This window comes from Eriocheir sinensis, chromosome 62 (assembly GCF_024679095.1).
Source record: "Eriocheir sinensis breed Jianghai 21 chromosome 62, ASM2467909v1, whole genome shotgun sequence".
In the NCBI taxonomy this organism is placed as follows: domain Eukaryota; kingdom Metazoa; phylum Arthropoda; class Malacostraca; order Decapoda; family Varunidae; genus Eriocheir; species Eriocheir sinensis.
Window position 1 is genome coordinate 4,166,138 of NC_066570.1, and position 23,545 is coordinate 4,189,682.

At 41.6% G+C, this 23,545-nt stretch overlaps 2 protein-coding genes and 1 long non-coding RNA gene across 4 annotated transcripts; 1 reads left to right on the top strand and 2 right to left on the bottom strand.

Annotated features, from left to right (window-relative positions):
* Positions 1-3,382: 3,382 nt before the first annotated feature.
* LOC126986639 (NADH dehydrogenase [ubiquinone] iron-sulfur protein 5-like) lies at positions 3,383-8,087 on the top strand. Its single transcript, XM_050842919.1, has 3 exons — positions 3,383-3,542; positions 4,489-4,694; positions 7,695-8,087. Exons 2-3 carry the CDS (start codon positions 4,491-4,493, stop codon positions 7,800-7,802), a joined length of 312 nt encoding a protein of 103 aa, XP_050698876.1. The 5' UTR covers positions 3,383-3,542; positions 4,489-4,490; the 3' UTR covers positions 7,803-8,087.
* Positions 3,647-23,170, bottom strand: LOC126986636 (probable RNA-binding protein 19). 2 transcript variants are annotated; one of them, XM_050842916.1, is made up of 18 exons: positions 23,120-23,170; positions 22,302-22,503; positions 20,866-21,230; positions 20,597-20,671; positions 20,103-20,325; positions 19,362-19,562; positions 18,645-18,833; positions 17,674-17,813; positions 17,144-17,223; positions 15,568-15,746; positions 14,974-15,147; positions 14,590-14,705; positions 12,545-12,726; positions 11,792-11,908; positions 10,765-10,867; positions 9,645-9,771; positions 9,117-9,184; positions 3,647-3,969 (listed from the first exon to the last, which is right to left on the bottom strand). In XM_050842916.1, exons 1-17 carry the CDS (start codon positions 23,153-23,155, stop codon positions 9,117-9,119), a joined length of 2,577 nt encoding a protein of 858 aa, XP_050698873.1. In that variant the 5' UTR covers positions 23,156-23,170; the 3' UTR covers positions 3,647-3,969. The 2 variants fall into 2 exon arrangements, with proteins under 2 accessions (XP_050698873.1, XP_050698872.1); XM_050842915.1 differs by lacking the exon at positions 3,647-3,969 and having other exon boundaries at positions 9,032-9,184.
* Positions 15,757-17,148, bottom strand: LOC126986641 (uncharacterized). The gene is made up of 3 exons (XR_007739852.1): positions 17,011-17,148; positions 16,791-16,934; positions 15,757-16,549 (listed from the first exon to the last, which is right to left on the bottom strand). It is a non-coding gene; the product is annotated as an uncharacterized LOC126986641 (long non-coding RNA).
* Positions 23,171-23,545: the final 375 nt, after the last annotated feature.

A 23,545-nucleotide genomic window follows, 5' to 3' on the forward strand; every position in this document is an offset into this window, starting at 1 on the left:
TTTCTTTTATCATTACGTTCTACAAGGAAAACGAGCGGGCAAAAACAAGCTGACAGTCCTCCCTCCACAAAAAACAACAACAACAACAACTCAGTGCCTTAAAAACGGAAAAAAGTAGTGTACATTCATTCCTAAGCCTCGAAAAAGAATCTCTCTCTCTCTCTCTCTCTCTCTCTCTCTCTCTCTCTCTCTCTCTCTCTCTCTCTCTCTCTCTCTCTCTCTCTCTCTCTCTCTCTCTCTCTCTCTCTCTCTCTCTCTCTCTCTCTCTCTCTCCCCCCCCCTCCCGCAAGAGAAAAATAAAAGAAAACACCCTATCCATTCAATGCCTTACAAGAAGACCACACCCAATTCAATTCTCTCCATCATAAACGAGAAAAACAATGTGTAGAATCTTTCCCAAGACTGAAGAAAATAGACAGCTTCCCCCCTTCCTCCCCCTCAAAAAAAAAGAGTAAATCCCCCATCCATTCAATGCTTTAAAACAAAAAAACTAAACACGCACTCAATATCTTCCAACGAAAACGAGAAAAACAAAGTGCATAATCGCTCCCAAGGCTCGGGGGTCGCGGCGGTGCGTTACTGGTGCGGCTTCCTGGGGCACGCGGGTCGTTCCGCGTGAGTGGCGGCCAGACGAACACCGAACAGGACTCCAGGACGGTAAATCCAATTACATGATACTCCGCTCTGCCACAAGGAAGGGTGAAGGTCTTACTGAACAGGAGTAGGAGGAGGAGGAGGAGGAGGAGGAGGTCGAGAAGTAGGATGATGTGCTTGTTAATTCTTGTCAGATTTTCATTCCTCACTGCATAGAATTGAATATTTAACCTTTTTTGTAATGATTCAGGTGATTCGAGAGTCCGCGAGGGGTAAGGTAATGTTACCCTATTACAAGCATTACTCTCTGCGGATGTCTGGTTATATGCAGGTGTGGTGAGATTTACAAGGAACCACAAAGGGGAAAATATATTACCCTGTTTCAAGCATTACTCTCTGCGGGTATATCTGGTTATATGCAGGTGTGGTGAGATATTATAGATACTTCACATAACCTGTCTTTTTTATAGTTTAGATAATACAAGGAACCACAAAGGGGAAAATGATATTACCCTGTTTCAAGCATTACTCTCTGCGGATGTCTGGTTATATGCAGGTGTGGTGAGATATTATAGATACTTCACATAACCTGTCTTTTTTTTATAGTTTAGATAATACAAGGAACCATAAAGGGGAAAATGATATTACCCTGTTGCAAGCATTACTTGCGGATGTCTGGTTATATGCAGATGCGGTGGGATATTTCACTAGTTGGTATGCACACAATTTCCTGGGTGACTCGAGGTGCAGCCTGAGTATGCCTAGGCAGCGTCTGGGAAGTGGGTTGGACGCAAGGGAACAGCTCCATAAAATAAGGTCTCTTTGGGTTTCGTTGTGCTAAAAGTTCAGGTACTGAGGTCTGTCGCAATCCCTATCTAGTACTTGTATATACTTTTCATCCCGCGGTGCTCATCCACAGGCTCAAAGGCCAATGTGACGAAGATGAGCACCAAGGCCACGCGCAGCTGTACCGTATGCCCTCAACTTTACTTACTTAACTGCAGTGTTGTTAGGAAACTTTTCATTAGCCGGTACGCAGCGCTGTGAATGCGGTTAATGCAATATGATGATTATAACGAATTTGGTGGTAATACGATAGATAACACAAGTCATGTCGATGATGAAAATGGTGGTAATGGTGACATAAATTATAGCCAATCTTATCTTTAATGGTTCATGAACTGTTCACCGTTACTGATGAAGGAAATTTATTCTTGAGCGGCGACGATGAGTGATTGGCGGTATTTCTTCATCACGTGCTGAACCGGGTTACCTGAGGAAGATGTAAAAAGGACCTAACCCTCTTTCTTTAGATCTTGGACCTGAGCAGCACCTTGAGGGCTTCCCAGCGACCTGCACCGCTTCCTCCCGCCCTGTCCTGCTCCCTAATTCCCGTCCTCCTTCCCTCCTGCCCCCCTGACCTTGTCCGCCGTGGAATGCTTAGCCGGGAAATAATATACCCGGACTTGACTCTCCTGTTTTACATTTAAATAGTCTTTTATTTCGTCTTGTTTGCTTTAGGTTATATATTGTTTGATATATTTGTTTGTTTATATATGTATTTATCTACCTATCTAAAGTTGCTGGTGCATAAGTATGATTGCTGCACAGTTATACGTAAGATATATCAAACAAATAATTGCTAATATATATTCCATCCATGACACTACTCTTTAATAATACCACCTTAACCTCAGCACACGATATACTGTATGTACGTACGTAGACTATAGTTGTACAGCACCCGAGGCACCTAAGGTAAGTCTGGTAGTGGCTGGTCTGGCTACATTTTTTTTCTTACATAATGTTACCGCTATTTATCAGACGCAGGGGACCCTCGTAGCCTTGAGCGAGTCACTGGTTTAAGAACATTCCCACTCTACTCCCGGTACCAGCGGGGATCATGTTTCTTAATGGTCCCCCCAAGCGAGAAAAATGAGAAAAAAATCACCCCTCACACAAACCATTTCATAATATATATCCAAGCATTTGTGATCAGATTATGTATCATCTATTTTGGGGGGTTTATATCATGGCACAAATTTGGCCCGTCGCTGCTACACGGTGAAGCCACAAATTTGGCCCGTCGCTCCTACCGGGTTAACCTGTATCGTTTTCTATCGCTTCAAAAGTCCTCCTCCTCCTCCTCCTCTTGATCCTCTCTTCTGCTTATATTCACATACTTTACTTTTCAATAGCGTTACACTAATAGTTTATGTCTTTCCTCACAACCATACACTAACGTACTAAAATTTTCATAATCTTCCGTCTCGTCCGTAGTCAGCTTATATCAGTCTACCTGTTCACCTTGATTATGCCAGGTAGTCGTTGGTTGGTTGAGTAAATACCACCCCAGGTAAGGAGTTGACAAAAAGCGAGGGGTAGGTACTTCTTCGTCTACTGCATCATGGCACACACAAAAAGCACTCCAGGACTAGTTTGAAAAGATGCCAAATTCTCAACTCGTACTATTAACGTACCCAGCACACTGAAGTAACTAGCTGGCTTCTAACTAAAAACTATCGCAGCCACATATTTTTAAAAGGGTATTAGTTCGATATAGCTGATTAATAAAAGTATAGTCACAGGGCAAAGGCAAAAACCCTCTTAGCTACCCCATAAATACTAAAGTAACCATTCTTGGGAACTCAGCCTCTACCCCTATAAGCCATATCCTGCCAAATCCCACTGCTGCACTTCACTTGTACTGGCTATATTCTTGCAGGCCACACGTACAGGAGAACCACACCATTATCAGAGGACAAATACCCTGGATCTACCTTTGATAATTACTGCAGAGGTGGTAATTATCGCACATCAGGGAGATCACATGTACAGCAAGAGCAAGAGGAAGTCACGGCAGGACGAGAGCGACGGTGGCGCCCCCCTTAAGCTGACCCACGGATAGGCGACCTGCGGCTCTCCCTCCTCCTCACCTAAACCCTTCAGTAAGTACATTAAACGCTACCCATTGCACCTCAAATACAGTCTAACACATTGGGGAAGGCGTGGGGAGGGCGTGGGAGGCGCGGGGAGGGTTGATGTACGCGAGGGTTGACTAGTCCCTGATCAGCTGTTCGGGTTGCATCATAGTATTCCTAGTATTCCAGAATGGGATGGAAAGTTACGGTTTATTCCTCCTCCACAGGGATCATTAGGGCGAGGGGGATGACTAGGGTGATTGGGGTTCTTAAATTCATGGTGTGACTTGGAGAATTAATTGTCTTTGGTTTTAATGGTCTGCTGGTGGAGACGTGTTTTCCTAATGAGTGTCTGGGTAATCCCTGTGTGGGTCATGTACTCACCCAGGGAGGCGTGGACACACAGGGGGCCAGGGGTAGGGTCGGTGTGCTCCCAGTCGCTGCAAAGTTCCCCCTGGAAAGAACAAACGGCAAAGGTCAGCCACCCCAGGGAATGTGTCACCGTCCTGTCTGAGGGGCACACGGTGGTTGTTGACTGAGCAGGGATGGTACTAAGGAGAGGGTAGCCGCCTCTTGCCAAGTTAATACCCACAATATGGATTCTTTTTTGGTACCTAAGTGTAATAAGAAATGACTTCTGGGAAATAGAAGGGGGTTGAAACAGTCATTTAAAATCAATCAGGAAAATTACTATCCAGAATAAACAACATAACACATATTTGGTGTTGGCTGTTGGGGGAAGGGTGAGCCGAGTGTGCGGGAAGGGAAGTAAATAAAGTGTAGTTGTCAGTGTGTTGTGACTAGAGACTGTATTTGTTTTCTGAATGAGTATTGTACCACAGTCTAGAATCTGTTGAGGGAGGCTGTTCCACTCACGTATGGTGTGTGGAGAGTATGAGTGTTTGTGTGGTATTTTTGGCTGGTGTTACAAGTACCTTATGCAGTTTTTCTCATCAGTATGTGTGCCTTTCAGTCATGGCTACTCACTTAGCTCCTGCCTTCCGCACGCCCATGACTGACCTGGTGGGCGGCCTCCTCACCCATCAGACCGGTTCTCGGTGTGCGGATTTTGAAATGCGAGCAATGGAATGCCTGGAGGCATACGGTGTTCAAAAAGGACGAGTCCGCTGCGTCGACTACCTCGACGATCTGAGGGAGTGTACATATCAGGCGAAACAGGTGGGCTTTAGCGCCTCTCCCCCTTCCACCCCTAGAGCCAAACAAGTGAGGTCAGGTAAGACTTCCTCCAAGCCACAGTGTGACCGTTTCCTGGGCCATAATGGCAAAGCAAGATGTCTTGATCATAAATTTTAGGATATTAGTTCAAGCTCAGCATTCCCACCCTCCCTGTTGTTTTGACATAAGCACCTAAAATTTGTTTTCTTTCAGATGTATTCTTAAGAATTTTCATAAGAAAAATTCACCCTGAACATCATGATAAATGTTTTATATATAAACTTATAGTATGATAAGAGTACCATTCCTGGGGAACTAGTCATAGAGATAATTGTTAAAGTCTTTAAGTCTTTACAGGAAATTTACATGATGATGGAGTTGCATCCCTAGGAAATGATTGTCTAATAAACCAAACAGGTCCAGTGAAAATATGCTTCAAGAACTGAACAACCCTGGGAATTAGTATAAGAATTACTCATAATAGTAGTTTCTTACATGTAATACTTTCATGCTAAAATGTGCACATTTACTGATAACAGAATACAAATGATCAAAGTTAATTTTACTTTCAAAAGTGGGACATGCCTTCTTGCAAATAATGACATTTTTCCAGTCTTATAATATCCCAGGTAAGAAAATTTAAGAAGGAAAACTCACGCATTGGAGTGGGCCACTACATTTACATGCCATGTATTGTTGCTTTAATCTCATTGGTTATAATATGTCTTGTAGTTTTCTAAGTCAACAGGGATGCAACCATCGGTCATGCATTCAGCCTTACACCATCCTCATGAATGTTGGTCATCAGCTGTTGTACATTGTGTTTTCATTCCATGGTGGCTTGTACAGACTTTGCCGTATTGAACTTCACCTTTCACTGTCCTTGTTGCATCTCCTTCACCATCAGTAATGTCAGCAATTTTCATAACTTCTTTCCATACCACATTGACATTCTTATCTGGATTTCTCTTTTTTTTCCAACACATTTTGTACCTTCTCACCTTGTCTGTCAGGTACTCTGCTTCCTGGCATGTCATTATCCATTGCTCTCATGTAAAGCATTTTTCATGCCATACTTTCTTGTACCAAGAGAGACAAGATACCATAAAAAGTCTCTTGGCCCTGTCCTTGACCCATTATCAATGAGCATTTGATAACTCAAACCAATGTTATATGTTGTGCTGTCCTGCTTTCCACCACAACAGAGCATGCAAATCTTATCAGATATTGTGCCCAGACATATAAGTCCTCAATTTCAAGTGCTCTGCCATTCATTTCAGTATGACATTTGTACATCCTTTGACACTACCATGACATACTCTTCTCTGCCCTTTGTTTGGACACCAATAAGCTCAATTCACCACTTTAAAATTCTTTGTATGAACACACCTCAACACTTTAACCCCTTCACTATGGCTGGGCTAAAACAGCGCCCCGCGCCGTATCCGAGATCGCCGCACGCTCCAAATTTTAAATGTTGCTATTGAATATAACAAATCTTCAGCCATAAATTCAACATAATCATCACGTATTATATATGAAAACATGCAGAACTAAATGGTGCACATAAAAAAACTCACTACGGCTGGGCCAAAACAGCGCTCCGTGCTGTATCCAGGATCGCTGTGCATGCCAAATTTCAAATGTTGCTATTGAATATAACAAGTTTTCAGCCATAAACTCAACATAATCATCATGTATTATATATGAAAACATGCAGAATTAAATGGTGCACATAAAGAAACATAATTTAATTGATAATTTTGAGATATAATCATAAATATAGCTAAAATAACTTGTATATTGGCTAAAGCGAGCCAGGATGCAGTATGCGCATCCTCGGATATGGTACCGGGCACGCAAGGATGCAGTGTACGCGTCCTCGTGTTGAAGGGGTTAATGTGTTGTGTGTCACCCTATAGTAATGATAAAGAACTCTCAGCAGAATCTGAGTTGAATGAAACATACTGCCTGTGATCCCATTATCTTTCATATCTACATATTATAGCTATTCTAGTGTTCACCTATCTTATCACTTGTCCTTGTAGATATTAAATAACCAGGGTTTATCACATGACCTTGTCAAATTGAATCTAAATAATCACCTGTGTTTTAGAGCATCATGCCTTCCATGCTAGTCTTGTGCACTACCTCCCTCACTCCCTCTGCCACAACCCACCACACTCATTACATTAACTAAAATTGGTTTCTTCATTACTTACTGAAGCCCCTTCTCAGGTTGTACACAATTGCATGGGTCATGGACAGGTTGCTTTCACAAAACTTACACAAAAAGGTGTTAAAGTGTAGGGATTCTACGAGGAAAAGTTTGCATGCAATACTGAATAGTGAGATTTTCATAATTGCTCTTAAATTATAGCCTTTGTATATACTTGCATGTGTTGACCCAGTCACTTACTGTCTACTCCCTTACATATTCTGTTCTCTTCAGCTCTGTATACAATGCAGCAAACATTTTAAGGAAATGTAGAGCAGCTTGATTAACACATGAGGATTGTTTGCCAGTATGTATGCACCATTCCAATTAACACCTTTGTCAGAAAAATAATAATACAAAAAAATTGAGCTGAGATAAATAAATTTATTTGAACTATTTATATATGTAGTTTATTTTTTTGTCTCGGCTCTTTTTCATTGTATGTTTTCATGTTGTGGCAATCACTACTCCTATGAGTATTATTACCACTCTTACTATGGCTACCACTACTGCTACAACCAATACTATTACCATTACTGTAACTATTATGACCTTTACTACTACAAACTGTTACTCAGTAGGTTAAAAATGTCATAAAAATTGCATTTTGGTACACTTTACAGAGCATTACACAAAAGTCCAGTAGTAATATATAATTAATACTATGTAAAAGATTAAAAAAGGGTCTCGTTATAATGGTGCATACTGATTGGCAAATATCCCTTGTACCGACGAGGCTAGACTACCCTAGTTCTTACCCTGCCCTTCCCCTCCTCCCCGCACAGCTGGCGCGAGTCAGCGAGATGCGCCTGGAGCGTCACCGCCAGTGGGTCATGGGCGAGAGGTCCAGTGAGGAGCACTACGCACCGGCCGCAAGGAGCGACTCCTTTTAGCAGTATTTTTCATAGGCAATGGCATTTGATACAATAGATGTTAATTATTATTATTTGATCTTTCTAAGTCATCTGTTTAACTAGAATCTGTTCCTCGTTGTTTGAACTTTCTGGACCGATTTTATTTTAAAATGCTTAATGTATTTTGAAATTCAGGTTAAATATATGTATATTTTGAACCTCGGGTTAAATTAATCATCAAAAATTTGTTCAAAGAGCATAATTGGTTTGGAAAGATGCAACTTGTGTAAATACTGCAGTTAATAAAAAATGTAAAAAATCCAACCTCTTCCTGTTTACAACCCAATACTTTATTCTACATCCAAACATGAATTAGTGTAAATGTGTATGTGTATGAAGCCATAAGTTGTTTATGTATGTGGCTCAGAATACAGGTGACATTCTTTTGAGTAGTGAGGCTCTTTCTCCCCCTTGAAGACTGGCTGCAAAGTAGGTTCCTTGGGAAACATGCTTGTCATTGTCACCTTACTGTCTCAGGGCCAGAGATCCCCGTCTGCCAAGGGCTTAGGCTGGGCGCCCGTTTGTCCACGATCTGTGTCTGCGTCCATGTTCATGTCCAGATTGGTTAAACTCTAATATTTGGAAAAAGGCTGTTACTTCACTTTATCGCCCTGCCTCAAAAGTTCAGTAAGTTGAACTTGGAAAAATGTATTTAATGCACACTAAACAAGGTGCTATAGACAGTTGTGGATGCAGATGTAGACTTAGATCACTGACAAATGGATTCCAGGACTACTTTCCTAAGAACTGGGCTGTCTTAGTAATGTAAGGCTTAATGTATTGTCCAGCTTCAGTATCATTGTACTTTACTGAAATACCTGTACCTTCAAATTGAAATAGTACATAAAAGGCTCCAGTTAATTTCTCAAAGACATGAGATCCATTTGGTTTGAATGTGTTCTGCGATGGATTGGACATGTGACCAGGATGAATGAGAATTTTGTGGAGTGTATGGAGGCAGGATTGAGGGAGGGTGTCCAGATGAAACCACCAGTGAAATGGATCAATAGACTGGACAAGAGAAAGCACCAGGCAAGACTGAATGTACTGAAAGGGAGTGCCTGAATAGAGAAAGTTGATGGTTCTGCCCTGGATATTCCCTCGTGGGAAGTTCCAGTGAGACGACAGGGGGCCAAAGACAGATTTGTCCAAAGGTGTTGCTTACTCGAATACCAGGTCATGGTTTTGTTAATAACTCAAACATGTGCAAAAATACATGTACATTTATTACAAAAAGGGTGCAAGGTTTAACAAGAGATAAAGAAAGTGAATTCAATAACATAAAACCTTTACCTAGTCATCATCCGAGTCATCTTTCACCTTTGCCTCCACCTGGACCTTGCTTCTCTTCCTCGCGTGTCCTGTAACAAAAAGGAGTTGTATGAAGACAAAGGAATGACTCGCAGTTGACAAGGAGAGCTGAGGGTGGTTCTCCTGAAGGCAAAATTAGATTAGACTTGCTCTCAGATGCTTGATGCCCAGCTATGAAAAGTAAGATTTTTTTTATATTCATGAATTCTGAAACAGCTTTTCATGGGGTAAAGAGGGACTGTGTGGCAGATAAATACATCAAAATACGTAATGATAGTACTGTCCCTGGTAGAGTGGAGTAAAAGAATCTACTTGTAAGGGGAAGGGAAAGTTCAAGAGTCCCTGGAATTTTACAACCCTTGGACTGAGGAAATATTAGCCAGTGAAAGTACGAGCTGGCATGTGACAGTGAGGAGGAAAAGTTTATAGAACTCACACTGCATGCATGTATGTGTGTTTAGAGAAGAAGGGGTAAGAGGAGGAGTGCACCCAAACGACCCTGAAGCTGACCTGGCCCGAGGAAGTGTTCAGCAGTGCGTTTCCTCAGCTCATCCACCGTCTCCTCGTCCTTGGCCCACTCCAGCACCAGGCGACGGTCGTACAAGTGAGTGCTCAGTCCCAGGGCCTCAAATGCTTTCTGTGGACAATAATCACAACTTTGGGTAGCTTTTACAATGTGTGATTATAGTTATGAGTACAGTTTAGGTATAATTTGAAGTAAATACCTGTGGCTGCCATGCTAATACCCCACTGCCTCTGCACGCACTGAGCCAAACCTAGACCAGTTACTTATTTTTGAGGACAGGTTATGACTTTAATGGTAATGTGAAAGTTAATTAATTTTACAGTGATCCATGAACCCTTTGATGGCAGTGAAACTATATATAGGCAATCCAAAATTCAATCACTTTTGTTTGGCAGAAATATAACAACACTTTCAGACTGCGGTAGAATCCATAAATAAACGATAGTTAAAACATCTATTATGTGGCGTACCTATATTCATGCTACGGTCCCAAGGTCGGCAGTGACTATATATGTACGATTCATTTTGGGGGAGCTACTCTTCAAATACTGCCGTCGTCTAATGGTTAATAATTTAATGAAAATGGTATACTCTCTCTCAAGTCACATTAGCAGTTAAAGGGTTAGGTAGTAGTTAGAAAATTTGTCATAATCATATATTTCATGCAAAAATTACACTTCCCAGGCTAAAATCATCTCCATAAAAAGTGTAGAAATATATACTTGAAAAAAAATATGTGGTGTTTAATTTACCCCTTGACTGCTGATATCCTACAAGAAGACATCACCAAGCTACAGGAATGGAACAAAAAGTGGCTGCTACAATCCAATGAGGAAAGATGTAGCCATGAACCTTGGGAGTGGATATCCAGCATACCAATACCACATGGGAAACACTCCACTATCCACCACAGAGGCAGAGAAAGACCTGGGACTTTATGTTACCAGGCTAACAGTGAAGGCCAAATCCGTGCCAATCGCAGCAGATGGGTTAAGATTAGTTACCCAAATACGTTCATATGATATAAATGGACACATGGGGAACCACATACACCCAAAAATTCATGCACATTTTTCTCTCATGCAAGAGTAGTGTGTCCCTCACCTTGGCATCCTCCCTGGACACAAAGTCAACGAAGCCAAACCCTCGGTGCTCGGTGCTTCCTGGCTTCTGGGGCAGACGGACGGACTTCAGCTCACCAAACGTTCTGTGAGACAAATAGGAATGGAAATAAATGAGGAAATAAGGAAATCACTTTCTTATCCAGAACTCCACTGTCATTCACCTCATTAACCTGGTAGCAGCGGGGATCATGTTTCTTAATGGTCCCTCCAAGCGAGAAAAATGAGAAAAATCACCCCTCACACAAACCATTTCATAATATATATCAAAGCATTTGTGATCAGATTATGTATCATCTATTTTTTTGGGTTTATATCATGGCACAAATTTGGCCCGTCACTGCTACATGGTAAAGCCACAAATTTGGCCCGTCGCTGCTACATGGTAAAGCCACAAATCTGGCCCATTGCTGCTATCGGGTTAAGAGATCTACTACTCTTTCCGATCCTCTAAATATAAATATAATTGAATTTCTCTAACAATTTGACAGCATCACCCTTTACATCAATAAGCAATTACATCAACATAGCTACAGTTTGAAGATCTTCACTAATAGAATGTGGCTAAGCACACAGCCAGGTGGATACAGGTGAAAACTGACCACTGAAAACATAGATGAAGAAAATGAAAGAGGGATGGGGTGAGGGAGAGGTACATGGCAGGTAAACAGGGCAGAGTGTGACGAGATGTTTAATTACGCTGAGAAAATACAGATGACTTGAATTGTGGATAAAGTCTACATCTGAAGTTATGAATAGAGTAGACAGGGATGACCTAAGTGAGTAGAGGATCATATGGAGCTCTGGGGGACAGAATAAGCCAGGCAAAGAATGGCACCACTATAAACTACTTGCCAATGCCACTAACAAGCTGGGGGCAGACTAAGAGACTCCATCATGAAAACATACTTGCGCTATAGTGTAGAAAGTTACTTGTGACTCAGGGTTATGTAACTGTGCCGCAAGTAACATGATGATATATAAATACTAGAAAATGTCTCCAAACTCACACAAAGAGCTGCCTCACTTCCTTGGGGGTGGCCTGGAATGGAATGTTCTTCACCAGTATCTTGGAGGAGGTCTGCTTCCCGGCATCGTGCATTCTCCTCGCACTCTTCAGGGTGGTTCTGTCAAGGGTGGACACAACAAATAAGTACACATTCCAAACACACGTCTTGTTCACCTAGTAGTTACAGGGCTTTGAATTCCAGTGTGCATCTTAACCTGGTAGCAGGGGGGATCATGTTTCTTAATGGTTCCTCCAAGCGAGAAAAATGAGAAAAAATCACCCCTCACACAAACCATCTCATAATATATATCAAAGCATTTGTGATCAGATTATGTATCATCTATTTTGGGGGGGGTTATATCATGGCACATATTTGGCCCGTCGCTGCTACCGGGTTAAGGGGTGACTCAGGTAAACATACTTGCCCCCATGATACAGAGATGAAGGCTAGAGAATGGGCTCCCTTCATAAACTGAGAATATTTGTAAGTCCCACAGATGAAAGTATGAATATAGATGAGAGAAATACATGAGTCCCACAGATTACATTACACCAGGCAAATTATATACCATGTGCAACCACACACATAATAAGGAATGAGTAAAATAGAAAAAAAATGATAACTTAAATTAATAAAAATATATCTAGATGAATAAAAATCTAAAAAGAAAAAAGGAAAAACCCAAACAGCCAAAAAAAATCAGATGAATGAAAATTAAGATCAAGAAATAAGAAATATATAAAAAACACCTACACCAAGGTCTTCTCGGACAGCTTGATCTGCAGTGTGTGGTCCTCGAGGGTGGACTCATTCATCTCCCGCAGCGCCTTCTGTGCGTCGGCCCGCCTCAGGAACTGCACAAAGCCGTAGCCTTGGGACTCCCCGCGCCGCCGAGCTATGAGGACGGAGCTGATGGCGCCCACCCTCTCAAAGTGCTGAGGAAAAGAAAGACAACAACTGTGAGAAAGGAATAATCTGAAACACAGGAAAACCTCATTACATTTCTTTTTGAGTGATTCTAACTTATAAAGACAATTAATCCCTCGACTGCGGATTTCCTACGAGACATCACCAAGCGACAGGAATGGAACAAAAAGTGGCTGCTACAATTCAATGACGAAAAATGTAAAGTCCTGCACCTTGGGAGGGGAAATCCAGCACACCAATACCTTCAGTCACTATGCAGCATGGAAAAACTGCATGGAAATTATGTAGGAAAGAGGAAAGAACTACCATTACTGCTACCACTAACCGGGCGATAAAAGCGGACAAGGACACCAGTATTCGAAAGAACTTAACGTTATTACGACAATGAGTAATATCTTAGTTGCTGGTTGGATTCAAAACACTTGTCTAATCTATTCTTGAAGGCCGTAACTGTTGTACTATCAATGACATCACAGGGTAGAGAGTTCCAAACATTAACAACTCGATTGAAGAAGAAGTGTTTAGCTTCGTGCGACGAGAATCTTTTACCACTTATCTTCAAATTGTGATTTCTTCTTGTTCTATTTGATTGATCAATTGTAAAGTAATCTTCCGCATTAATATCACTGAATCCTTTAAACATTTTAAACACTTCTATTAGATCGCCTCGCATTCTTCGTTTTGATAGGCTGAATAAATTTACTTCTTTAAGCCTTTGTTCATATGATAAATTTCTCAACCTAGGAATCATCTGTTACTCTTCATTGAACCCGTTCCAACTTTTCTATGTCTTTTCTGTAATAGGGAGACCAAAACTGTACACAGTACTCTAGACGGGGTCGAACCAACGAATTATACAGTTTTAATATTACTTTTTCCGATTTATTATTAAAGACTCGTCCGATGAAGCCAACTAATTTGTTTGCAGTTTTAACCACCTCTGAACAATGCTGACCGGGCTTTACATCGCTTGATATAGTGATTCCAAGATCCTTTTCTTTACTTACTGCAGAAAGTTGTTGGCCATTCATTGCGTACCGAACGCGATTGTTATTTTTTCCGACGTGCAACACTTTACATTTGTCAACGTTAAATTTCATTTGCCATTGATTGGCCCAACGTGCAAGTCGATCTAGATCTGATTGTAAAGCTTCTTCGTCGAGTGTCGCAGTTACTTTACTAGCAATTTTTGTGTCATCAGCAAATTTTGATACTTTGCAAGTGAGCCCATCATCGATATCATTAACATAAATTAAGAAGAGCATGGGGACGAAGGAGGGGACAAAGGAGAGGGGAGGAGAGGGAGTAGGGGATGTACTGGTGGGGGAGGAGAGAAAACAACCCATGATAATAGGAGTTACCGAGTTACAAAAAAAAATTAAAGTATGGTGGATGTAGTGATTTATTTGTGAATGATCAACTATATATTTTCCCCCGGGCAGAAGCAAGAACCTATGAGTACAATTATCTATTCCTCAACACCTCAGCATGCCTTACAACCTCTATAAAGCTGAGTGTTTTCTGTGATTGGGGGAAAGATAAACCTCAGTAAGGGACCAAAATAATCTATCTGCTGATGCCCCGGACCAGAGACAAGAAGGGTCTGCGTGCTTAAAAGTCCACAATCTTGAATTAGCACTGTGTATCAACTTAACAAATATAAATTAATTAATAAATAAATATGCTAATATATATTTCATAATACTGGAAATGACACACAGGAGGCAGTAAAAATGGATTAACATCTTAATGAAAAAATAAAAGGAGACAGCAGGATGTCTTGCAGTGCATTAAAAAACAGTACACTAGACAAAGAAAAAAAAAAAGTACCGTTATCATTCCCATCCATTACAGATTAGTGCAAGCCGTACCTGTTTGAGTATTTCTTCGGTGGTGGAGAAGTTCAGGTTCTTGACATACACAGTTGTATCTGGCTCAGGGTTTTGCTGGCTGGCTGCTGGGGCTTCCTCCCCCTTGATGCCCTCACCTGCAATGAAAAGGGAAGTTATGAGGGTAGGGAGGAACAGCCCAGAACACAATGGCTAGATTTGATGAAACCTTTCCTAATGGTAAAGATATCAAATCAAAGGCCAGTAAAAATCTGCAATCTTCTTCCAAATTTTCACATTATTTAAGAGGCTGCTTCATCAACTTTGGCATTTTTTTTACAGTAAAGCAAGAAACTCAAGGGCAAAAAATAAATATAAATGAAAAAGCCTGTTAATCAGTGCTCCTATCAATCCTGCTAGTAGTACCTTTAGAGTCCTCAGCTTCCCCCTCTTCCATCTTCTCCGTCTTGGCCGTGAACTCCGCCTTGAACACCTGCACTGGGGCCCACTCCAGGTACAGCGGCAGGCTCTTGAAGCGGGAGTACGCCAGGTTGCGGAAGGCTTTCTTGGCCTCCCCTGAGTCTAGGAACTCCACGATGCCTGGAAGGAGAAGGAACAGGAAGTAATCTTTTATTTGTTATAGGAGACAGAGTAAAGAAAAAAATATATACACAAGGACATGAACTATCTATCTCACTGCCTTCACAGATCTTTGACTCTGAAGGAAAGGAGAATGTGGATGTAAACCCGAAAAAAATTAATGAATGCCTGGAAAAATAAGGGACCGGAAATTATCTTATATATCTTATAGGAGACAAAATAACCCCCAAAAATGTACATATACAGATAAACAAAATAACTGAACAAATGCCTAACTAAAATAAAGCCGTTTTGTGTCTCGGAGCAACTTTTCTTCTATATTTTCTTTCTTTATACTTTTTATTGTTTCAACCATCTGTGTGCCTTCAGAAGAGGATCGTCACATATATAAGTCTTACAGGGCAGATGTTTGAGCCTCACCTGTGACACCCGAGGGCGGCAGGATCACGCGGCCAAGCTCCCCAAATTTGCAAAACAGCTCCATCAGCTCCTGCGCCGTGGTCCTGGCTGGAAGGTTCTTGACGAGGAAGACTGTCTTGGAGCGCTGGACCCCGGGGCTTGAGAACGCCTCCAGAGACACTCCGTTATCCTCCAGGAAGCTAAAATAGTTAAGCCATCATAAGCAACAATTCAAACTTACTTTTCCATCATTTATCCTAATTTATCTTCACTTAACCCGTCCGCTGCGATTGACACGGATTTGGCTTTCACTGGTAGCTTGGTAACATAGTGTCCCAGGTCTTTCTCTGCCTCTGTGGTGGATAGTGGAGTGTTTCCCATGTGGTATTGGTATGCTGGATTCCCCTCCCAAGGTGCAGGACTTTACATTTATCTTCACTGAATTGTAGCAGCCACTTTTTGTTCCATTCCTGTAGCTTGGTGATGTCTTCTTGTGGGAAATTTGCAGTCAAGGGGTTAAACTCGTCTTCGATGGACTTTTACCCAATGAATAAAAGCATACTCAACATCCCCACTGCTTTTGCATGTAATATATGAGGTGTCGAGAGAAGGAGCGCAAGGGACAAGCCGTTTTTTTCTTCTTCTTCTGTTAACACTGGGAAAGGCAGGCTACACATCACAGGAAGAACAAGAAAGAAACAAGTTGCAAGCGAAAAGTGACCTTGTGGTTGGTGTACCGAGGGTCACTTTTCCCTTGCAACTTATATCTTGTTCTTCAAGTGATGTGTAGTATGCCTTTCCCAGTGCAAAAGAAAACCAGAAAAAATTAACTTTGTCCCTCTTCCAGATACCTCATATATTCTAATGCTGCGCTGATACACATCCCAAAATTATCATATCTATCCATCTATCAATGCACAGTAAGACCTCATATATTCTAATGCTGCGCTGATACACATCCCAAAATTATCATATCTATCCATCTATCTATGCACAGTAAGACCTCATATATTCTAATGAATTATCATATCTATCCATCTATCTATGCACAGTAAGACCTCATATATTCTAATGCTGCGCTGATACACTAATGCTGCACTTGATACACATCCCAAAAAATATCTATCCATCTCCATATATCATATCCATCTATCAATGCACAGTAAGACCTTATATATTCTAATGCTGTGCTGATGAACTTCCCAAAATTATCATACCTATCTATTTATCAATGCAAGTAAGACCTCATATATTCTAATGCTGCGCTGATGAACTTCCCAAAATTATCATATCTATCCATCATTGCACAGTAAGACCTCATATATTCTAATGCTGTACTGATGAACTTCCCAAAATTATCATATCTATCCATCAATGCACAGTAAGACCTCATATATTCTAATGTTGCGTTGATACACATCCCAAAATTATCATATCTATCCATCTATCAATGCACAGTAAGACCTCATATATTCTAATGCTGCACTGATGAACTTCCCAAAATTATCATATCTATCTATCAATGCACAGTAAGGAAATCCGATATCTCTCCAGATGCCTTTCTAGCACCCATCACACCAGGGAAGGTTCTACTTGCCGTTTGGTCTCGTCCACCACCTGGGTTTCCCCCAAGGCAAGGTTCACAGCCACACTCTGCTTCCCTTCAGAGTCCAGGATCTGTGGAGGCAAAGAGATAGAAAGTTCATCACTGTTTTTTTTTATTGGGGCAGCATGTTGAAGGTATGGCTTTCTTTTTACTTAAGTGTCTGTTTTGTCTCCTCTTACCAATAAAAGGAAAAACAAAAAAAGGAATAAATAAAGAATAAAAGAATGGGCATAAGAGGAAGAGTGTGGTAGGGAGAGAAAAACAAAGATAGAATAAAAGAAATGGAAAGATAGAAAAATCAAAAGAATGTGAAGAAAAGGAAAAGTAAGGTAAGGGAAAAAGAAGACAAAGAAAGAATAGAAGAAATAAGTAAATAAATAAAAGGATGAGAAAAACAAAGGAAGAATAATAGAAGGAAAGATAAAATAAAAGAACATGCATAAGAATAGACTAAGTTAAGGCATGAAGGAAAAAGTTGAAATGAAGGAGGGGAAGGTTTTGCAGTCACCATCAACACCCACCTCCTGCTTGGACCTGCTGTAGCGCTCAGCCATGATATCCACCACGGCGCCGGAGCCCAGGAAGAGAGTGTTCCAGTTATGCCAGGAGCCTGCGGTGGCCTTCTTCTCTTGGGCCTTCTTTTCCTTGAAGCTCAGGTTCTCTGCAGGGAAAATCTGATTAAACACACACACACACACACACACACACAGAGAGGGTACCGAATAGCATTGTACAGGACACAAGAGGGATTGGAGAAATTGGACAGGGAAGACCTAGTGGTACGTGACAGAAGTGTGACAAGAGGCAACTGTAGGAGAGACATCAAGAAATACAGTTTTCCATACAGAAGCATAACAACATGGAACGGACTTGACGAGGAGACTGTGTGTGCAAAAACGATTCATGAATTTAAAGCCAAACTGGATAATAAGCGTTATGGAGACGGGACAGCACGAGCCTATTACGCCTCTTTTCCTGTATTTCACAACTAGGTAAATACAATCAAATCAAATAAAAATAAAATGAATAAATGTAAATAGAAATAAAATACTAAAATAAAAAATAAAAAATAAAAGCCCATGTGTGCTGGCATGTAACAGTTTGTAGAATGGCTGCAAAAATGGTCTAAATATCAAATGAAACACACAAGCAATATATTTTCTCTTCACGCCAAGCAGCCACCCACACCTCTATGCTACTCAGGAAGGCAATGCTCGCTCAGTACTTCCACAGCTGTTGTAATGGAAAAGCTGTTGTTGCTCATTCTATAATCCATTAAGACACAAAAACACCATTCCTGCACATCGTTGCCAGATTGTCGTACTCAGAACCGCGTATTTACCGGCTTCTGGGCCATAACTGTTGCCAAGAAGCACCAATAATTAACCATTTAAATGATAACCATATATGAAGGCAGTTATGTGGGTGATGAAAACAGTTTTGGGGTCGGAAATCGGCAAACATAGGAGGCAACGTTGTTCCTGCATTATACCTTTCTGCTTGTTCTCCGTCTTTGGCTCCACGGCTGGCAGAACGTGCAGTATCCTCCCCTTGAAGCTGGTGCCGTCCAGCTCGGCCATGGCCTTCACCGCATGCTCCGGGAACATGAAGGTGACGGTGGCGAAGCCCTTGGCCCGACGCGTGTACTTGCAGATGGGAAGTGTGACGTCCGTAACCTCTCCTGAAAAGATGCTTGAGTTCATATTCTTAAACTATTGGGTTCCCACTACGACCATTACCCAAGGCCACAGAGAAGATTAACCGGGTTTCCTTGGGTGATTTTCCCATTCAAGGTGCAGAAGATGTGTAAAACTATCACCAGCATCACAAAACAGTCCATGGAAATCCCAGCAACTTCTACAAGAGGCTTTTCAAACAGGCAAACTGAGGTGCTAATAAATTAAAAAAAAAGGCTTTGATCTTGATATATACTCCCTTCTCTCCCATCCTGGTTCCTAACATTGAAACACATTAGTCACTGCAGCTTCTAGGCCTTATACTCAAGGCTGAATAGTGTGGGGTATGTTTTTAATCAGCGAATCATTGACGGTAATGTTGCAGACTAAATTACATAGGTTAGGAGAATGGATGGAGAGGAAGGATGGGAAAGAGGTGGGAGAAGGGCAACAAGGGGCCACCAGGTTTGAGTGGAGAGTAAGGTGGATGGATATTATCATCATCACCCGAGCAGAGGTGTGGCACAGCTTACCATACTTCTGGAACAGCTCCTGCAACAGCTCCTCTGTCACGGAGTACCACAGGTTGCGCACAAACAGCTTGCCAGACTCAGCCACCGGCTCAGCACTCTTCAGCGCCTCCTCCTTGACGCTCCATGGGGTGCTGCTCTGTGTGCTGTCGTCGCCGCCACTGGAAGGCCGCTCATGCTTGACGATGTGAACCCGCACGCCATCTGACACACACCAGCCAGAAAATTAATGATAAAAACCTCACATGAACCAAGTCTAAACTCTCAACACATCATGATTATAGTGCAGATGATTTCTAATGCTTTTACTCTCCTTCAGCCACACACCAGACATAAGGTCAGACCCATATATAAAACTATTGTCTGACCTATTGTAAGATTCTGATCACCAAAATCATTCTTAAACTTCCTAGTCATGCTTTTTCTTAGCAAAGCGCTGTACTGTAACACACGTGTCATATTCAGATGGCATCCCACGGCTCCAGAATTGTTGCAAGCTACTCTGTGAATTTGAAAGCTGGCAAATGTTTGGATACTACAACTCCTTAACACAATACCAGCGGGGATCATGTTTCTTAATGGTCCCTCCAAGCGAGAAAAATGAGAAAAAATCACCCCTCACACAAACCATTTCATAATATATATCAAAGCATTTGTGATCAGATTATGTATCATTTATTTTTGGGGGTTTATATCATGGCACAAATTTAGCCTGTCGCTGCAACCGGGTTAAGGGTTACACACCTAAGAAGCTCTTGTCCTTCTGCAAGGCCTGCTTCATCTCCTTCTCTGTCTTGAAGCCGACATAGGCCACCATCCTCACGTTCTTGGGGATCCTCAGACTCTTGAACTTGAGGGGCTTGAGGAAGGCCTTGACGGACTTCTTGGTGAAGGTGCGGCTGTTGCTCTGCTTGGCCTTGCACATCTCTGTTGCGCGGATCACCACTGTGTGGAACTCCTTTCTCTCCTGCAGAGGATATTAAAACGCTTTGGTGTGCTTGCCAGTTCACATGAATGATTACGTTAAAACTCCTATTTGGCAAAAAACTACTCTGGAGAATAAATTAATATAAAAATGAACTACAGGGATAACAAATCAATATAAAAATGAACTACTGTCAAAATAAAGATTAAAAACATCCTTCTATTTATTACTTATAACTCCGGTCCATGTTAGTTTAATTTTGTTTCTAGTGACCAAATTGACATCAGATAAACTACTGATCAACACAACCTACCTTCACTTTCTTGGGTTTTGTGCCCTCGATGTGGCCCTTGTCCTGAGGTGCAGCTTTCATGAGGCTCTTCAAATACTGAAACACAAATGGCAAGAATTTTTAGCAATACAGTATACAATTATTTATATTCATGTAAGAAGTCAATCTGTAGACCTTCTCCTCCTGCCCCACCTTCTTTTCCTTCCCTCCCCTCCACACCTCCTCCTCCCTCTCCCCCTCCCAATGGCTACATGTCTGATTAGAAAAGCCCAAGATCAACCTGCACTTACATCTTGGTCTGAGATATCCTTCTTCTGTGCTAGTTTATCATCAAGTTCCTCTTCTTCCTCCTCCTCCTCCTCTGCCTCACTGCTACTCTCCTCCTCCTCCTCCTCCTCCTTAGCAACAACTGGTGTGCTGGTCTCCTCCTTGGCTCCCTTCTCATTGGCCTTCAGAAACTCGCCAAAGGTCGGGTCGTCCTTGTACTGACTCAATAACTTTGCCTTCAGTGAGTCTTCCTCTTTTTTCCTCTCCTTCTTCTTTTTCTTCTTGCCTTCCTCTTTTGTTTCTGTCTCGTTATTGTTGGTTGTTGCCTTCCTCAGCTGTGCCTTCTCTTTGTTCTTCTCTGCCCATGACTTTGGCTTCTGTCCCTGGCCTGATGCAAGAAAAAGAAAGATATGGTAAAATGTAGTGGTAATTTTTCAAGTTTACTATACCTATCATGACCCTCATAACTAAAAAGATGGGCAGTGGAGATACAACTTTATCAGACATTACATTTATACACTAAAACTAGTAAGACATTATAGAATTATGCCTTGAAAAATTGGTGTTCATGTCTCTAAAAATAGCTGTTACCATCTGTGCACAAAAAGGGTTAAGGAACTTGAGAGAAAAATTAGTTATTGATTGATGTTAGTCATGTAGCCAGGAACTCTTAGGAAGGTCCGAGGATGCTACAGTAAGATGAAGAAATCACTCGTCTTACAAAAATGGAAATAAAATGCCATGTAAGGGTTACATTGGAGGTACAAGATATGAAATACTTTTGGTACTTTTTACAATAATACGATACAGATACAGATAGGTAACAGATGCTATGGGTACTTGGTGTGGTAATATTCTTTTACATTGCTGTATAAAATATGATGTGTTTCATTTGTAAATTAGGTCCTACGAAACGGTAACACAGAGCAGCCACACACAATAATTCAGGAGTGTATAAAGAGTCAGGCATCTGGTGCACCATAATGAATTGTGCTGTGAGCGTTTTGAATATTTTTTTGGAGCCTATAACTTCATCGAACACTGAATGATACCTTGATGAAGTTCAAATGGCAAACTCGAACAATTTATACCAAAATTTCTGAGAATTCTTTTCAGTTGTCACATGAAGGCTCCCTAAATGCATCTTGACACCCATAACTTTGTACATCTTGGCACCGGTCACAGTGAAGATGGACTGATACAAGCACAGCCCCATTCCCACCATTGCAAATATAATTCAAGTGTCATCTCCCTAACTCTGAAATCTGACATTATATCTTAACATTGCATACCTGAAATATTTATTTTTCATTTATCTTGATGAAGCTTACTTTCAAAGATCTTTTTGTAGTATGCTGCTGAGCCCACCCCACCTAATGTAGATTTTTAACATCATGGCTGCATTTCCTTCAAATCATAGATTACTTATCGCTACTATTATGGAAGTTGGGCCACTCACCCAGCTCCTGACACATCTCCACAGCAATCTTGGCCTGCTTGATGAAGGTGTTGTGGAAGTAGTCACGCGCTGTGGCAGCGTCGCCCTCGTCCTCAAAGCCAATGAAAGCAAAACGCCGGAATTCTCCATTTTTGTGAATCAATCTGACATCCGTGATGCTTCCCTTCTGGCTGAAGTGCTTCTTTAGTTCCTCCTGACTTATCTGTAAAGAAAGTTTGAGTATAGGCTCATATATCAAGACAGATTCCTTTTTATGGGTTAGGTCAATGATGTCAGCGAGGCACTGAATACCAAGCATGACAAAAAAGTTGAAGCTAATAGAGCTGAGCTGCTGCAGCCAGTGGGACTAGGTTAGTAATTTAGCAGCAACACTGTTATTCACATAGGTAACTATGCAACACATTTATTTGCAAAACTACTTGGTAGATTACTACATGACATAGTTAGGAAACAGCCTCACCCGACGACTGAAGCTGTCATGTTACCCGGATAAACTTTGGTATAGACATAGGGGGGGGGGGGGGTCCTCAAGAAATGAGTCACAAAACAAATTCCAGTCAACCGTAACATAATATAAATACCGATAGCCAACACAAATATGCGTGTTATGCACACCTGTACGGGTGCCCTGCGCATTATTCATCCTGATCCAGATCCAATGAGAGACAGCCTGTAACTCCATACCCAACATGTAGAGTATAGCAAGTAACCCGTTGAGTAACCAAGCACGACATGAACCTCGTCACCTGTTGAGGAGAGGCCCGTCAGGTGAGTAACCAGGTAATGTACACGATAGTGAGACAACGCAGCTGGCTCACCTGTTTGGGAAGGTTCTTGACCACTATTCTGGACATGCTGGAGGGTGACCTGTGTCGAGGCTGCGTTGGTGTAAGTGTCCCAGCAGCCCTGCCTCCCTCAACACGCTGGTTTGTTTACATCCCCCACACAGCGTTGCCAACTCAAAATTTATAAATCCGCTAGGATGGCCTAAAAAATCCGCCGGATGATAGGATTTGATTAATTGATTGATAGTTTATTGGGTGAAGATTCGTTTTAGGTTCGTGCCAGTATCTCATTACCTACCTTATGAAACATCAGTATCTCTTCATATATTTTTTCTACAAACCTTCAACAGTCATGGAAACGCTTTGAAAATCCAATTCAAGGACTTTTTTTTTACTCTTGAAAATAGGGGATAATGTTTACGAAAGCGCGTCGCCTCCTCTGGTGCTGGCCGCGGCGAC

Bases quoted from the DNA above. Each gene is read 5' to 3' on its own strand.
- LOC126986639 (XM_050842919.1), top strand. From the start codon at position 4,491: ATGGCTACTCACTTAGCTCCTGCCTTCCGCACGCCCATGACTGACCTG. The intron at 4,695-7,694 runs GTGGGCTTTAGC...CTCCCCGCACAG, and splicing joins GTACATATCAGGCGAAACAG to CTGGCGCGAGTCAGCGAGAT.
- LOC126986636 (XM_050842916.1), bottom strand. From the start codon at position 23,155: ATGTCCAGAATAGTGGTCAAGAACCTTCCCAAACAG. The intron at 21,231-22,301 runs GTGAGTGGCCCA...TTCTTGCATCAG, and splicing joins GGAGATGTGTCAGGAGCTGG to GCCAGGGACAGAAGCCAAAG. The intron at 18,834-19,361 runs GTAAGCTGTGCC...GCATCTTTTCAG, and splicing joins GGAGCTGTTCCAGAAGTATG to GAGAGGTTACGGACGTCACA.